Source organism: Penicillium coprophilum (genome assembly GCF_028826855.1).
Source record: "Penicillium coprophilum strain IBT 35676 chromosome Unknown utg000004l_segment0_segment0, whole genome shotgun sequence".
In the NCBI taxonomy this organism is placed as follows: Eukaryota; Fungi; Ascomycota; class Eurotiomycetes; order Eurotiales; family Aspergillaceae; genus Penicillium; species Penicillium coprophilum.
Window position 1 is genome coordinate 6807157 of NW_026622723.1, and position 16757 is coordinate 6823913.

Below are 16757 nucleotides of genomic sequence, written 5' to 3' on the forward strand. Positions count from 1 at the left end.
CCAATTTTGATATGTTCAAACACCCTCTTGGCTGGATACTATTTGGCTTCGATTCAAGTATAATGCAGGTGTCTTGGATTCTCAAGTGTCATCTTTATTTCCAGCTTCATGGGCAAATAGGAAAGTTGGCAGATCTTATACTCCATATTGCCGCGCCAGTCAAAAATGCGGGAGTCCCATCTCCAATACATGTTCTTAGTTGGAATTGGCAGTCAATTCATGTCGCTTGAATCACGAATTACGACAATCTGGGGATGCTTTGGGTGCAGCCCATTTACTCGTGAAAGGGTGGTCCCGCATGATAGCAGACTCAATGAGCATTGGGGTTGATAAACACTTATTCTCCAAAGATAGCTTAACAGTCTGGCAGGCGCCCATGCTGTGACCTACTCCCATGTTTGATCGAGTTATCCGGTCGTGGGAAGTTATCACCAGATGGAGAAGGTTACGCGAATGATCTCACCAGGAAAGGGATTTGATTTATAGACTATCGAACAACGCTCAAAATGACCGGACTAACCTAGACCTTGTCAACAAATACACGGAGTAGCCCTGGAGAGAGTCAAGACTTAGTAATACTATCTTTACAATCCTACATTTGCTGATAATATTCAATAACGTGCATTATAAGACCATGTCAGATACGTCGGTTTGACTAGTGGCAGGGTCGCCCAATCATTTGGAAACCTAGGAAATGGACTACCAGTTGACGAGATCCCCTGAGGTCTTAGGATGCTTTCTCCGACAACTGTCTATTTTCTACGCAAGAATGTTTGGGCAAGGGAGTGTTGTCTCAATTTATACGAATAAACTGTGAATACGCCGGGCATATTAGTGTCCTACGCCAGAATGAGCATCTGAAACACGACTTGAACGACATCCAACAGAAAGGAGAGGCTACCAAATTTTCACAGGCTCAGAGACTTGGAGGTGAGGTGTGGCGTCTATAAAACCTCCTATCTATAAGACAAAGGGGGTAAACAATAGAGATCTATACTTAGAAGTGGGTCCACAAGGGATGCACCTGCGAATTCTCACTTGATAATTTTCCTATTTGATAATCTTTTCGTCCAAGGTCATTTCGATCCAGTTTAGTTTCTTTTTTTTTCTCTAGTTTCTTCTCTCTTCTTTCGAGTTCAAACAAGATACGGTTGCTCGGGTGATCTTCAGCTCCGACTTGCGGGAGAAACACACCCCACTCGACATTATTTCCCCCCTTTGTGCTCCATTGTCTGATCTCCAGTCCAGATCGGAAACTGAGTCTTTAAGCCTCTCTGATCATCCTAGCCTTTTTTTTTTCTTTGGCCTGAATCTTCAACCCTGTTCGCTGTCGCCTCCCGACACTATCATTGCCAATCGGCCCTGGATGTCTCCGCCTTAATCAAAGATGTTGACGGTTGAGAAGCAGTGGATTAATGTGCAGCAAAAGACCTTCACCAAATGGTAACCCTCCTTATCGAACCATTTCTTTTTCTCTCTCCGTGCGACAGAACCTCAGCTGACGAGCAATGTTAGGCTGAATGACAAGCTGAAGGCACGGGGCCTGTCTATTGAGGACCTGGTCACTGACCTCTCCGACGGCGTATGTCCCACCTCTGCCCCGCTCTGGAAATTCTTGGAAACCGCTGATCGCATGTTAGGTCATTCTTATTCACCTCCTCGAAATCCTTGGTGGAGAGTCCCTCGGTCGATATGCCTCGAGACCTAAATTGCGTGTACAGCGTTTCGAAAATGTGAACAAAAGTCTTGATTTCATCAAGGGGAGGAGAATTCAGATGACGAATATTGGAGCTGAGGATATTGTGGATGGCAATCAAAAGATCATCTTGGGTTTAATCTGGACCCTGATTCTGCGATTTACTATCAGTGACATCAACGAGGAGGGCATGACTGCGAAGGAAGGGTTGCTACTCTGGTGTCAACGAAAGACGGCATGCTACGACGATGTAGAAGTCCGAGACTTCTCATCCAGCTGGAACAACGGCTTGGCTTTCTGCGCGCTTCTCGATATTCATCGACCCGACCTGATCGACTATGACTCGTTAGATAAGAGTGATCACCGTGGAAATATGAAGCTAGCCTTTGAGATTGCATCCAACGAAATTGGTATTCCTGACCTACTCGATGTGGACGATGTATGTGACGTACCCAGACCCGACGAACGCTCGCTCATGACCTACATCGCCTACTGGTTCCACGCTTTCTCGCAGTTGGAGAGAGTCGAGAATGCTGGGCGACGTGTGGAGAAATTTGTCAACAACATGCACGGCGCATGGGATATGCAGAATTCATATGAGCGCCGAGTGAAGGAATTGTTGCGACTGATTCGTGGCCAGCGCGAGCACTGGAAGAGCTCTTCGTTCGAGGGAACATACAAAGACGCCAAAGAACAATCTTATCAGTTCTCGCTCTACAAGCGGAACGAGAAACGCCAATGGGTGGCCGAAAAATCTGATCTGGCTGCTCTGCTGGGCAATATCAAAACCAAGCTGGGTACATATCGACTGCGTCCGTACGATCCACCACAAGAACTGAGTCCAGAAAACTGCGACAAGGAGTGGGAAATTCTTACCCGGGACGAGCATGAACGCAGTCAACTTATAAACGAAACAATCCGTGACATCAAAAATAAACTACGCCGCTCCTTTGCTGACAAGGCAAATGACTTTGCGCTGACCCTCAAGACTTTGTCATTGGCGATCTCTGGACTGGATGGTGATGTTGAAGACCAGCTTGATCATGTCAAAAAGTTAAATGGCAACTTGCCGCCACTCGATGCCTTCCTCGACACTATCGCAGAATTGGACCAACAGTGTGCAGAAGCCAATATTGAGGAAAACGACTTCACCACATACACCCTAGACGAGCTTGCGTATGAGTTGAGTCTCGTCAAATCCAGCATTTCAAAGAAGCTGGCTTTCCTCGACAACCAGATGGTTGCTCGCAATATGACCAACCTGACTCCTATCCAATTGGAAGAGTTTGAGTCGGTGTTCCGCCATTTTGATCGTGACTCTTCCAACACGCTCCAAGAGCTCGAGTTCTCTGCAGCACTGGCCAGTCTGGGACTGGTCTACGATGAAGATGAGATGCACCAAGTCTACGTGGAGGTATGTGGGGTCAACCGACTGTCGCAAAATGCCGGGGTCAGCTTCGAGCAATTTATCCGCTTTATGGTCAGTGTGACAGAGGATCAAAATACTGCTGAACAGGTCTTCCAAAGTTTCAAGGAAGTCGCCGATGGCAAGGTATGTGAAGCATTTCTGGTAATTTATCGGGCTACAGCCATTAACTTTTCCTGCAGCCCTATGTCACAGAATTGGACCTCCGACACTCACTCATTCCTGACGATGTTATTGAGCACTTAGTTAAGACAATGCCCCCACATGATGGCCCCGATCTACTTGAGGACCGCGAATTGCCCAAGTACGACTACATCAGCTTCATGGAGAAAATGCGAGAAGTAAACAAAAATAATGGGAATGAGCAATAAAGGGTATCATGGAGGTTGATATTTGCGCAGCATTACTGGTGGTTATGGGGAATTTGCACTAGCTTGGTGTTGCTGTGTTTCTGGTGTTTTCAAGGAGGACTCTCATGTTTTTCTAAGCATGGATCTCTCTCCCTCTTGTTGTTTTTTTGTCCTTGGCTCATCTTGCATCCTGGAGCTCGGCGGTTGTTACTTTTAACACATTGTGTGTATGCTTTTTTGTTTGTAATGATCAGGATACCATGTGAACATTTTCGAATTATCGGTAGACATGGAGTCGGAATTAGACAAGCAAGAATAGCCAAGATACATGAATATGTCAAACCCCTATTGCGATCGAGTCCTTGAAGCTATGTACTATTTTGGGTCTGCTATGTAGATGTCCACGAGTGGATATTGCCAATCATTGCCGTATTCACCCATGGATACAATTCACGTCATGTGACAGTCCCCAGATCCGCATCGGAGTTGATGAAGATATCCTGCGACTCATTGTACTTCTCGACACCCCTCGCTTCCTTCTGTACTTTTTTTTGAATCCAAGTCAGAACAGAAATTTGTTGACCACTCTCTGCCTTACACTTCTTATTTCTTTCCTCAATCGCATCCTCAGCTACAGTTTCCAAGATGGACCGCAGCTTGGACGAGATCATCGCTGAAGACACGGTAAGGCTCCAGCGATCAATGAAACCACAAAAATGTGAAACTGACTCACTTAATTGCAGCGGAACTCTGGTCGCCCCTCTGGTGGTGGTGGTCCCCGTCGTCACAACAACCCCGGCCGTCGCCACGAGCGCGATGGCGTCAGAAAGGTACAACTTGACATGAAGCTGAGGCTTTGTTCCAGGGTGGTATTGCATGACAGTGAAGCTAATATTTTACTTTGTATCTAGGTCCGCCCTCCTACTCCTCTGCGAATTTTCTTCTTGCTCCGTGACAATCGTAGCCAGTCCTCTGGATCGTCGGAGACTCGCCAACGAACACGCCATGGCAAAGACATGGAAAAGAACTTTGCACGATACCTCATCTGACTTGGAGCTAACGCTAAGTCTATTCGAAAACAACAGCCATACACTTCAGACCGTGTCGATCTCAACCTGTGAGTATTCTTCGCTGGCTACTAGGGTGTGGATGATACTGACGGGTCTGTGTTTCTAGCGATTGGGTGCACGACAAGTTTGACGACGATCGATGTATGTGGCTTTTTCGTGCTTTGTCGAGACCCTTCTAACAGCATTGCTCTTCAGCCCGCCCGTCCCGTGGAGGCCGCAGAGGCCGCGACGGACACGATTCCGATCGGTATGGAGCCACCCATCATATCAGCTTTGATTTGATAGCTCGTCTGATCAGAGCGCTAACCGGATCATTAGCTCTAGCACACTGACCAAAGTCCGCGTCGAGAATCTTCACTACGACATCACCGAATCCGATCTCGAGGTAAGTCTCAATCAGGCCATACTCAACACTCACATAAGAATATTTCTAACAATTCTCTTCGCTGAATAGGATCTTTTCGGCCGAATTGGACCTGTTTCTGAACTGACTGTCTCTTATGACCGCGCTGGACGCTCCGAGGGAGTTGCTTACATCACATACGCTCGCCTGAAGGATGCACACACCTCCATTGAGGAGTATGACGGAGCCAACGCCAAGGGCCAGCCCATCCGTCTTTCTCTGGTGCCCGGCCGGCGTGAACGTAACCCCCTGGACTCCGCACATCGCCCTAGACCCAGCCTTATGGACCGCGTCGAACGCCCCCGCGACGATCGCAGCATGAGCCCCGATGACAACGTAGACGGCCGACGTCGCCGTGGTGGGGGAAGCCGTGCTCATCGCAGCGACGTCACCAAGCCCGCACCCGACAATATCGACCGTTACGTCCCCGGGCAGCGCTCTCGCCAGCGCTCTCCTAACCGCCGCGGTGGAGGCAGACGTGGTGGACGCGACAACCGCTCCCAACAGACTGATGGATCCAACCGCCGATCCAATGCCCGTCCGCGTAAGACACAAGAGGAGTTGGACCAGGAGATGGAAGATTACTGGGGTGGTGCGAACAACGGTGGTGAAGCGGCTGCACCCGCTCAGGACGCCCCTCAGCAGAGTGCTCCGGCCCCCAGCGCACCGGCTGCCGACGATGATATCGATATGATTGAGTAAATACTTTCACGGTCACTCAAACTACGCGAAACTCGCTTGTCTTTCGCATTTCAGATCTTGTGGGCCTTTGTGATACATTGCTTTTGGTCTTTTCTATGGATCCAGATCAGATCACCTCGGCCTTTTTCCACTCTACTTTCTTTCAACCGCTGAGGCATTTCGGCACGAGCGCTGAAACTCTGTACTTTACCTCAACCAACAAATTGTAACTTCGTCCATACCACCCATTTGGCTTTTACTGCTTCGGTTCCCTTTACCTTCACGGTGCTCTGTCCTTGTCCTTGTCCTTGTCCTTGCTTTCCTTGCATATCCACACGCCGGCGAAATGGAGCTCGTGATAAAGTCTTCTTTTATTATTGCATTGTTTGGTGTTTTTCTTCATGTCTTTCTATCGTCTAGTCGGAGGTAAAATCAAATGCGTAATGCCATAAAGCTTGCATACAAAGAACGAGAGGCTGCTTGCAATCAATGGATAGTGGCAAGCTACAAGTAGATAAAGCCTAACTCCAGTAAAGGCTGCCGCCAATTATAAATGAAACAAGGACCGCAAATGACAAAGGAAGATATGAGATTCTTCCCTGATTTCTTCTGTACACTGTAACAATTATGAGGGTTTCAAGTTCACCGCCACAGCCCGTAAGGTTCGCGGCATGCTTTCCACAACTTGATAGTACCGTCCTCGCTACCGGTTCCGTAGAGCTTACCATCGGGGGAGAAACTGATAGACCAGATAGGGCCATGGTGACCCTTTTGAACCTCTGCAGAACAAGTTAGCACGGCTCAAATGGTGAAAAACACAACACCAGAAGTAAAAAGACATACCCAGCTCTTCGTCCGTGTTCAAGTCGTAAACTCTTGCCCAGGTATCATTCGCACTGCCCGTAACCAGACGGCCAGACTCGCTATTGACCGCAGCACTGGCAACATCATAGTCATAATCAACCTTCTTAAGCAATCGACCATGCTGCACGCCGTCAAAGAGATAAACACTCTTGCCTGCAGCGACTGTCAAAATCCCCGCATCATTAGGTCTCGTTGCCAGACTATTCAGCTCACAGGAGCCAATCGGACCATCAACAATATACTCAACGATCGGGTGGCGCGAACGCAGATCCCACCAGCGGATCTTGCGGTCTTCCGCCGCCGTCGTGACGACATTGTAGTCTTGGTTCCAGACGATAGACTTAATTGTGCCGCCATGCACGCCTGCACCGATCTCGTAGCTAGCCACCCCATTCTCGGTAGCCGAACTGGCTGAGGACGGGAGAGGCGGCGTTGAGCCTGTGCTGGAACTGCCGCCCCGCGTTAGATCGAAGATTCGTAACTTCTTCTCTGCGCCGCCTGTCGCGAGCACTTGTGGGTTCGCTTGAATGGGGAATGCTACTGCCCGCACGATGTGTGCGTGCTGCAGTGTGTGCAGACATTCGCCTGTGTAGGTATCCCAGACCTTGCTGTTTGGGGATCGAGGTTAGTTTATCATTCTGGGAGATGATTAGTGAAGTGCTTACGCAGAGAAATCGGCTGCTGCTGTTGCTGAGATGGCGGCGTCGGCGGAGAGCCTTGCTTGCCATACGGCGCCTTTGTGGCCGAGGAAGGTTCCAATCCTGGGGAGTTGATGTTAGAGGGTGATTTCTGGGCTTGGTTTCATTTGTCGTACCAATCTCCCGTGATGCCATCGCGGAGCATGGGATTATTATCTTCGGTTGGTTAGTGACTATGCGATGACTTGTGAGACTTGTCGAGATCATTGATCATTCTTACCTTTGCATGAAGAGATGAAGTAATATTGCTCGTCCTCGACGGTAGAAGAGAAGCTCAGATGCGTCACCGGACGAGAATGCCCGTGGCAAGTCAGAGGGACTACCTTGGGGATATCTGCTAAATGCGCATCAGTAAATATACAAAATTGTAATTTTCAAATTCCATCTACACAGATCACTCACCGGCAGTCATTTTGTCAGTGTCAAGGGAAGTTCCCGTGGTTTCAGTAGTTTTGATGTTAGGTATTAGAGAGCCAGTCAGATCAGCGAAGTGCTATGTGCCCAACCGAGAGCTCGCGACTTGATATCACGATGCAAATCCAGGAACCAAACCGAGAGCAAGTTCAATATGTCTAAGGAAGGTACATAAGAGATTCGTCAGGGTCGTCAAGTCATCAAACAGATATGTGGGGTTTGAGGAAAAGCCGAGAACAAAGGACCGAAGAAAGTGGATTAGACAAGGATTTTTCCAACCAGACACCTCAAAAGGAGAGAAGGCCTCTGTAAATACGAAACTCCTTCGGTGTGTAGATGAACTTGAATTTCAATTTCAAGCAATAACGGGCAGCCCTGGAGCCGATCACCTATTAGGTAAGACGCACGCTAGTCTGATTCGGGTATAATTGGAACACGTGAGGCTCATCGCATGCAGTTCTATATGTTGTAGGCACAATTTGCAACGAATCATTCTGAACAGATATCGATGTACATCTAAAAGTACCTTTTGACGTGGGGGGAAATTGGAATAATTCATGCTTATCTCTGATGAAGTAAAGGCGATGGTAAGACTGTCGTCCCGGGAGGCGATCGGCCCAGCCTGAGTTAACCACCCTGAGCGCTCGAGGAGTGCCTGATCACCCCGATGCTCTGGTTGGCCGACGTCACGCTTCTTTCTTTGTCTCACTTCTGATAAGTGCTTTGTTGCCTACAGTCATTCCTAGGAGCTTGAACAATGAAATGGCGTAGCTTTACATTCTTTACGTATCTCCAGAGCCTGTCTCCTCGAACTCACTCCCAACGACCATGATCCGTCGGCCTATTGGAGATAAGGGTCTTCCCTGAGCCCGGTATCTGCTGTATCTTCCTTCATGATGGCAATACATTCTATGCAGCCCTTGGCGGAATTCTAAGGACGATATTCGGCCGCTATCCTTCCCCTCTATGCCCGGGATTCATACAGCTACAGAGCGCAGGAACCCCATTCATTACTATAGCCTAGCACAATCTCCGTATTCCATAAGCTGTACTGTCCCCATATAAAGAAGCTAGCGAGGCGTCAGTAACCTATCAAAATTCAAATGCTCTCTGATATACAGTTTTATGTATCTCCAAAGAAATGATTTGATAACGGAAAGGATAAGTTGGTAGTAGGTCAACTTTCATGTTCAACACATTGCGGTTTGAGGCTATGAGTGGTGGATCTTCCTGGGTCATTGGGGTACTTGGTGATGAATCACAATAGATCAACATATCGAAGACTACTGATTACTGATGGGGCAGTAGAGTTTGCATAGCAGACTCAGGTTTTCTTACCATGTTCAGATAGAAACTCAGGATCATGCGTCCTCAACCATCTCGTTTTCCCAGATCTAGGCCATAAACCCCCCCCCCGCACAGTCGTATCGTCTCGTAGCCGCCGGGAGCTTGGAATATCGAAGGCAAGTCGGCCTGCTATCAAATCGTGATGGTTTCCACCTAGTGCATTACGCACCAGATGCACGGCGACACTGTCATCCTGGACTGTTGTTCTCCCCTTCACAAACTTCCGGCTTACTCCTTTCCAAAATTGACCGAAGTCGAATGGTTCATATGTTGGTTTCGGCTCGCTGTTCTTTTCCGCAGCTACTTTCGGTTCCAACCACTTCCCCACTAGATCAACAGCCTGCTGGCTAGACAGCATATCCCACAAGCCGTCTGTTGCCATGATTAGGAACGAAGGAATACTAGGGTCAATCTTAGTGCTTGTTACGACCGGTTCAGTTGTCAAATAGGGTGGCGTCTGAATGTTGTATGTTGGGACTAGAGGGGGTGGACCATAGAATCTCCTTTGTAGGTCCTTCTGGAAATGAATAGGCCACTTCCACTAGCCATCGCCAAAGGCTCGTGAATCCCCAATCCCTAGCACCCGTCCGTTTTCATCAATACCTTCTTTATTGGGGTACTCTTTGTGAAGCCGGGCAATTTCTTCTTTGTTTTGCCGGTCTGATCTGCTGACAATGGTATTGCTTCCCACCTACCATCCGGCCTTTGCTGCCCCAGAGCCGGTCTTGAATCACCGGTACACGCTACATGCCATGTGCCCCTTGTAGAATCATACATAGAGAGTAAAGCGCTTGACCCGGAATAAGCAGGTGCCAGTTTCTTTATTCTTTCTTGTAGTGGTTCTTGGCTTTGAGAGGTACCAAGAGCTGTTTTGACAATGGAATCGTCAAGGTTTATGAATCCTTGAATGATGGCGCGCTGCACTCACTCATCTGGCACAGGGCTTTTGGTTGGGGTCGGCTGCATTTGACTCAAGCTGTGTCGGACAAAAGGCAGGAGTTGCGTCTTCAGCAATTCTGATTTTTGTGGTCCTGAATGACCATCAAAGACACCCCGGGCCATCCATTTACTACCTCCTTTCCATGGCGAAGGAAGTTTGCCATGGGTGAACTGATCCTCGCACGGGCTGTCAGAAGCTAGTTGAGCACCATCATATCTGGTGACGCCGGCAACATGTCTGACGGGAAATGAAAATGCTCCCTGAGATATGATACGCGTGACTTGAGCTTTAGAAGGACCTGGTTCAACGCTCCAGTACTCAGCTGGAGGGCTTTCAATATATGGCGCGTCGTCGCGAGAATTTTCCAACCACCAAATGGCAGGTGCACCGACTACACCAGCAACCATCATGTATCCCACCAATTTCGAGAATGGGCCTAAACCTGAGCCAGAGCCCTAAGTTGAATATGAATTTTTGGCCTGCAACCCCAGGCTTGATGCTTTGCTCACGCGTAGTCGCGATCGAGTCGCCCCCCCATGACATTGTCGGTAGAGTTCAACTGAAGAGATTGGAAGGGAAGGAAGACGGGAGGTATCGGAAGCAATGTATGTAGGCGTAGTTTGAAATCCCTTCTTCCCATCTGTGATTATGGGAGACATTGAGAATTTGGCCCCTTGCCTATGTTGTACTTGTGGAAGGTGGATTACAGTAGGTACCTAGGCAGCATTTATTTTATATTATGACCAGAGGTACCGGGTTCAGATCCAAATTACACACTAAACTACCCAGGTGGATTCCAGCTCAGAGGGACTTGCACTTAACGGGTGCAGCTTCATTTAGCCGATTTGGATCTATCTCATCGATCACACCGACTAAGAAAACGGGGAGATGAGACCTTAAGGACAGGCCACCGTGGCGAGAATCTGGTCTCAAACTGATCCAGTGAGACTGTAATAATTTCGACTTCCTCGCCCTGTTCCTTCGCAATTGTATCGTTACAGCGTAGTCCTCTACGCTCGGATGGAGATATAAATGGACTTGCTAATCTGGTAGATGGGACTTAGTAACACCACCTCGGGAAGTTTTAAGAAAATCCACTACTCCGTATAGAAAATCCAATCAAAATGTCCGTTTGCAGTTGATAAGTCGCGTTCTAGCAGGTTCCCCAAATGGCGTTACCGCCCACGTGATATGACTATCGATGCTTCGGCGGGGCGATCCCCCGGAACGACTAAAGGACAACAACATACAGGGGAGCTTGATTGATCATTAATTCCGCGGTGATATCCTCAAAATATCTCTTTATCGGATTCTTTTGCCTTTAATCTTTTCTCCCTCGAAGTTTTATGTATGCCTGACTTCAAGCTCTCCGCAACTTTGGAGGGCCACGGCGATGATGTAAGGCTCCTGGTCCCAGCGTCTGTCCAGACGCCGTTGACTGCGCATCCAAACCACAGACTACTCACACCATTTTGATTTCCCATCTAGGTTCGCGCTGTGGTCTTCCCAAACCCAAATGTCGTCCTTTCGGCTTCTCGTGATGCAACAGTTCGGCTTTGGAAGCTCGTCTCCACTCCACCTCCCGCATATGACTATACCATCGCTGCACATGGTGGCGCCTTCATCAACAGTCTAGCCTACGTTCCTCCCACATCCGAATTTCCAGAGGGTCTAGTTCTTTCTGCTGGACAAGATGCAATAATTGAAGCCAGACAGCCTGGTAAGGGTGCAGAGGATAATGCGGACGCTATGCTCCTGGGTCATGGCCATAATGTCTGTGCCCTAGATGTGTCCCCGGATGGCAAATGGGTCGTCAGTGGTAGCTGGGATTCCACCGCCAGGTTATGGAAGGTTGGGAAATGGGAGTGTGATGTCGTGCTGGAGGGACATGAGGCAAGCGTCTGGGCCGTGCTGGCGTATGACGAGAACACAATCATCACGGGTATGCTATCGTTTACAGCCTTCGTAATTCCATACATGCTAACATCGTCACAGGCTGTGCTGATAAAATGATTCGGATGTTTAATACCTCGGGAACCCTACTCGGAAGCGTACAGAACTCAAACGACGTTGTCCGGGCCTTGTGCAAGCTTCCTGCCTCGAACTCCACAGGAGCTCACTTTGCCTCGGCTAGCAACGACGGAATTATTCGTCTTTACACACTGCAAGGCCAACTTGTTGCCTCTCTACATGGTCATGAAAGCTTCATATACTCCCTCGCTGCGCTCCCATCTGGTGAGCTGGTGAGCTCCAGTGAAGATCGTACCGTGAAGGTTTGGAGCGGGACCCAATGTGTGCAGACAATCACTCATCCCGCAATTTCTGTGTGGAGTGTGGCGGCTTGTAGGGAGACCGGTGATATCGTCACTGGTGCTAGTGATCGCATTGCTCGTGTTTTCAGCAGAAGCACGGACCGTCATGCAGCCCCGGAGGCCATACAGCAGTTTGACCAGGCCGTCAAGGAGTCAGCTATTCCGGAGCAGCAAGTTGGGAAGATTAACAAAGAAGAGCTACCTGGTCCGGAATTTCTCAAAGAAAAGTCCGGAACCAAGGAAGGTCAGGTCCAGATGATCCGAGAGCCTGGTGGTACCGTGAGCGCCCACACCTGGTCGTCAGCCACGCAGGAATGGATTGCTATCGGTATGGTAGTGGACTCAGCTGGAAGCAGTGGCCGGAAGACCGAATACCATGGTCAGGATTACGACTACGTCTTCGATGTTGACATAGAAGATGGCAAGCCTCCGCTAAAACTACCGTACAATGCCTCGCAAAATCCATATGAGGCTGCTACCAAGTTTATTGGAGACAATGAACTCCCTATGACTTATTTGGACCAGGTTGCCAACTTTATCACTCAGAATACTCAAGGTGCCACCATTGGGCAGGCCGAGGAATCTACGGGTGCTGATCCTTGGGGCTCAGACCGACGTTACCGCCCTGGAGACGCCGCAGCGACTGAAGAGCCTCAGCCACCGGCTCCCGAACCACGCCCCAAGGTGCTCCCTCAAAAGATTTATCTCTCCATCCGCTCAGCAAATCTCAAGGTTATCACGAAGAAGCTTCAGGAATTGAACGCGAAACTTGTATCTGATGGAGCCAAGGACGTGGCTTTGAGCCCCTCGGAGGTGGAAACGGTAGTCGCCTTGTGCGGTCAGCTCGAATCCTCTCAGCAGCTTAAGCTTACACCGGAGGTTGAGTCTGGGGTGCCATTGATTTTAAAAATTGTCACAACCTGGCCTGCCACTAACCGACTCCCTGGCCTAGATATTCTTCGTTTACTAGCGGCTGCTGTGCCATTTACAGCTTCCGCCGAGTACAATGACGAAAATGTCGTGTCAGGTGTGATATCCAGCGGTGTTTTTGAATCTCCTCTTAATGTCAACAATGCAATGCTCGCAATGCGGACATTCGCCAATTTATTCGAGACGACCGCGGGCCGCGACCTGGCCATAAGCTCGTTTGATCAGATCTTGGCAGGAGTAAAGTCGGCATTAGCCAGCAGCGGAGAGTCGCCAAACCGCAACCTTACAATCGCCATCACGACACTGTACATCAACTTCGCTGTCTACCTTACCTCCGAGGGTAGAAGCCAATCTCCAGAATCGGCAGAAAGGGGTCTGGTCCTCCTGGAGGAACTGACTGGGATCATCGCGGGAGAGAAGGATTCAGAGGCGGTCTACCGAGCTCTAGTTGCGCTCGGCACACTGGTGACAGCGCTCGGGGAGGAAGTTAAGAGTGCTGCCAAGGATGTCTACGAGATTGAAGGGGTTCTCACGAGAGCCTCTGCCTCCGGTCCTGGAAAGGAGCCGCGCATCAAGGGCATCATTAGCGAGATCCGGGAGGCTCTTTGAGAGTACGTGCTATTTTTTACTCGGTATGCATACATCAAGGATGCATTCCTTCTTAACGACGACAACGCGATTCCCACATAAAGGCTATTCATTACTTTCCCTTCCAATTCGTATTAGCTAAATCCTAAATGCTCTCTCATCCATGAACTAAGTAGCGTTCTGAACCACCGTTCACTTCTTTACAACCTCCCTTCCGCATCAACCCCAATCTCCAAAACCTGATCAATACCTTGATATTGAGGCATGCTAAGCCCATATTTATCCGCAATGTTCTTCGTCAAAAACCTACCGCCAATGAAATGCCTGCCCCGGTAAAATGCCACACATGGCTTGGGCGCAGTCAGACTGATCAGCGCATGTGGCATAAACTTCGCACCAGGTCCTTCCTTTGGAGGTCCGCTCTGGATATCCCACGAGCTAGGCGCATCGACACTCAACGCCTTGACATTGGAGGATTCGATCTGCGAAACAATTTCGCCGAAGGGAGCACGCAATGGTCCACCAAAGGAGAAGCCGAAAATGGCATCAACAAGGAAATCTGCTGTCTTGAGGGCCGGTTGGAAGTCGTCTATGAAGGGGACGGAGAGGTTTTGGAGTTGAATCTTGAGGCGCTGGGTTGGGTTAGATCTAATGTTGCTTTTTGCTCTTAGAGCTCTTTTGGCACTTGGGGTTTCGTACTTGGTAGAGCTCGTTTTTGCCCTGTTTTGGGTAGTATACCGATGGTGTGTAGCCAAAGTGGGCTAGGTGTCGAGCGGCTACGAGGCCGTCTCCTCCTGCGGACTTTTTAGATCGTTGTTGCTTGCAATGGCAAGTTTGAGGTTTCTTCTTACCATTATTGCCTGGTCCACAGACAACTAGGATGTTCTTTCCTGCGCTCGGGGGGTGTACTTTCCACACTGATTGCCCACTGTATTAATATGGCAGTAGGTGCATGCTCAAGATCGATGGAACTTACCGGCTTGCGAGACAGAAAGGCCTGCTAATTCCATCAACTGGTCTAGAGACCAGCCCCCAGTCTCCATAAGGTCCTTGTCAAGTGAGGCGGCATCTTTGGCCGAGATTGCCTAAAGCATATGTCAGTTCATATGATTTGTAGCTAATATCAGACTACTATACCTTCAACGACATTATTGCTGGTTTACTATAGCGACGAATGGTGGGAGCTAGACGAAATTTGATGAGTGTAGAGCGGATCATATGGGTATGTCAAGCTCAGAGTCAGATTTTGGGTTACTTGAGTGAATTGACAGAAACTGTGTGAATCAAAGTGACAGTCAGCTCCGCAAGTAGATCTACTGAGGGTCCTCGGACCATTACATCATGTATGCGCTAATCCATATCTGGCTGTATCGGATCAATGATTAGTCCGTAACTCCTAGAACTTTTGCGGAGGCCAGGCGGGATTATCAGAAAACCAGTATTGCGCGCTCCTCAATTGAAAAAGCATTACACAACCGCCAAAATGGTTCTTCGAATTCGACTCGCGCGCTTTGGCAACAAGCACAACCCCTTCTTCAACATCGTCGTTGCGCAAGCCCGGTATGTGACTTCTCCCACATGAATCGATATCCCCGATACACCGGCCTCCAACGCCAAACACCGATGTTGCCAGGCTATGGAATAGTTGAATCCACTGTGCACACTACATCTATAAGATGAACTGAAATTGACCCTATTACCCTCAGCTCCGCCCGCGGCGCTAAGCCCCTCGAAGTCATCGGCACCTACAACCCCATCCCGAAACGTCCCACGAACCTGTACGATGAGAATGCCGAAGCGCGCCCATATAAAGAGATCGCTCTCGACCGGTCACGCGCAAAGTACTGGCTCGGTGTTGGTGCGCAGCCTAGTGATCCCGTCTGGAAGCTGATGGGCATGGTAAGCCGGACCCTTGTTTTCTGTATCTGCGAATGTTTGGCATTAGAAAAACCCGACAGAGATGAGCGGCTATTGTCGGATGCACATTTTTTTAGCAGATCATATAGACGGTGATTACGTCGTTGTTATACGGACTACTTCTGCTAACACTTGGACCTCTCTCTAGGCTGGCCTTGTTGCGCCCAAACCTACTACCTTTGATAAAGCTTGATTTTGCTTGTCTGACTACATGACTCTTTGAGGCTTTTTGGCTGGCATTCTTGATAGCTGTCCAAGGTTCTCCATTCCGACATTCTTTGTGGCCGGACAACATCCCAGAACCATGGAAAAGTCCAGTCATGCACCATGAATGACGGGTCGAAAGTTGCGCTGTGTTTCTTTTTTTTTTATTAGGCATTTTTGGCGTTATTGGGTTGCCTTGTGGGAACCTATGTATATTATATGGCAGCCTGGCTGCTCTGACTCTATGCGGTAGATGAGCCGCATGAATATCTACTGATACTTGAACTACGAAGAACACATGTCTATGTAGGCATATATTTCGTACCGAGGTAGTATAGGCATTACAAGCTGTAAAATGCTCATATGTATAATATAGAGTCATGAGGTATATAGATGCTAAACCGTAATATGTACAATGTTTGACACTGGAAACCGATCGTATTCGGTAAAAAAGCCAAAACATTTGACGCGCCTATGACCACTTCAGGCACACGTTCTTGAAGAAGTGTTATATAGCCCCCTAAAGTAGAGTGCCTTCTCTCCACGGCCCAACCAAATGAACTACCGCCCCCTCGATAAGCCCAAGTCATTTCCCCCTAGCAGCCAATCCCATGTGTTGCCGGGGTTGGACCCGTGGCAATTGGTCAGTGACCCTGGAGGATCGCCAGTTTTTGACTTTGTGAATTCCGTGGACGTGTGTGATGACCTTGTGGTGAGTTACAAAATGGGTTAGATATTGATATAAGATTATATAGAGAAACGAGAAACAATAGGTATTCAATATCAAGGCCGTTGGATCTTGCGATCTGGACGGCAGTTGTGAATATTTCCAAGCTTCTACCAATAAACCGTTAGCCTCGGCGTATTGTACTAATTCTGGTACTTTGGAGTACCGCATGTCCACGGATGTTCTACCG

At 48.8% G+C, this 16757-nt stretch overlaps 8 protein-coding genes across 8 annotated transcripts; 4 read left to right on the forward strand and 4 right to left on the reverse strand.

Moving 5' to 3' along the window:
- Nucleotides 1-1375: 1375 nt before the first annotated feature.
- N7500_006987 (alpha-actinin, sarcomeric (f-actin cross linking protein)) lies at nucleotides 1376-3493 on the forward strand (the record flags this gene model as incomplete). Its single annotated transcript, XM_056678131.1, has 4 exons — nucleotides 1376-1443; nucleotides 1516-1582; nucleotides 1641-3248; nucleotides 3305-3493. The coding sequence occupies exons 1-4, from the start codon at nucleotides 1388-1390 to the stop codon at nucleotides 3491-3493; spliced, it is 1920 nt and encodes a 639-aa protein (XP_056533131.1). The 5' UTR covers nucleotides 1376-1387.
- A 624-nt stretch (nucleotides 3494-4117) lies between these two features.
- Nucleotides 4118-5647, forward strand: N7500_006988 (putative RNA binding protein; the record flags this gene model as incomplete). The annotated part of the gene is made up of 7 exons (XM_056678132.1): nucleotides 4118-4156; nucleotides 4216-4302; nucleotides 4558-4589; nucleotides 4649-4683; nucleotides 4738-4789; nucleotides 4861-4927; nucleotides 4997-5647. 7 exons carry the CDS (start codon nucleotides 4118-4120, stop codon nucleotides 5645-5647), a joined length of 963 nt encoding a protein of 320 aa, XP_056533132.1.
- Nucleotides 5648-6268: 621 nt separating this feature from the next.
- Nucleotides 6269-7600, reverse strand: N7500_006989 (WD40 repeat domain-containing protein; the record flags this gene model as incomplete). Its single annotated transcript, XM_056678133.1, has 6 exons — nucleotides 6269-6405; nucleotides 6470-7098; nucleotides 7156-7251; nucleotides 7305-7344; nucleotides 7409-7522; nucleotides 7591-7600. The coding sequence occupies 6 exons, from the start codon at nucleotides 7598-7600 to the stop codon at nucleotides 6269-6271; spliced, it is 1026 nt and encodes a 341-aa protein (XP_056533133.1).
- Nucleotides 7601-8926: 1326 nt separating this feature from the next.
- N7500_006990 (protein serine/threonine phosphatase 2C) lies at nucleotides 8927-9331 on the reverse strand (the record flags this gene model as incomplete). The annotated part of the gene is made up of 1 exon (XM_056678134.1): nucleotides 8927-9331. One exon carries the CDS (start codon nucleotides 9329-9331, stop codon nucleotides 8927-8929), a length of 405 nt encoding a protein of 134 aa, XP_056533134.1.
- Nucleotides 9332-9873: 542 nt separating this feature from the next.
- On the reverse strand, nucleotides 9874-10296 carry N7500_006991 (protein serine/threonine phosphatase 2C; the record flags this gene model as incomplete). The annotated part of the gene is made up of 1 exon (XM_056678135.1): nucleotides 9874-10296. The coding sequence occupies one exon, from the start codon at nucleotides 10294-10296 to the stop codon at nucleotides 9874-9876; it is 423 nt and encodes a 140-aa protein (XP_056533135.1).
- A 943-nt stretch (nucleotides 10297-11239) lies between these two features.
- Nucleotides 11240-13740, forward strand: N7500_006992 (WD repeat PLAP family protein; the record flags this gene model as incomplete). Its single annotated transcript, XM_056678136.1, has 3 exons — nucleotides 11240-11287; nucleotides 11378-11831; nucleotides 11885-13740. 3 exons carry the CDS (start codon nucleotides 11240-11242, stop codon nucleotides 13738-13740), a joined length of 2358 nt encoding a protein of 785 aa, XP_056533136.1.
- A 179-nt stretch (nucleotides 13741-13919) lies between these two features.
- On the reverse strand, nucleotides 13920-14937 carry N7500_006993 (NADHX epimerase; the record flags this gene model as incomplete). The annotated part of the gene is made up of 5 exons (XM_056678137.1): nucleotides 13920-14351; nucleotides 14419-14513; nucleotides 14571-14636; nucleotides 14696-14804; nucleotides 14857-14937. 5 exons carry the CDS (start codon nucleotides 14935-14937, stop codon nucleotides 13920-13922), a joined length of 783 nt encoding a protein of 260 aa, XP_056533137.1.
- A 265-nt stretch (nucleotides 14938-15202) lies between these two features.
- On the forward strand, nucleotides 15203-15829 carry N7500_006994 (mitochondrial 37S ribosomal protein bS16m; the record flags this gene model as incomplete). The annotated part of the gene is made up of 3 exons (XM_056678138.1): nucleotides 15203-15279; nucleotides 15426-15618; nucleotides 15785-15829. The coding sequence occupies 3 exons, from the start codon at nucleotides 15203-15205 to the stop codon at nucleotides 15827-15829; spliced, it is 315 nt and encodes a 104-aa protein (XP_056533138.1).
- Nucleotides 15830-16757: the final 928 nt, after the last annotated feature.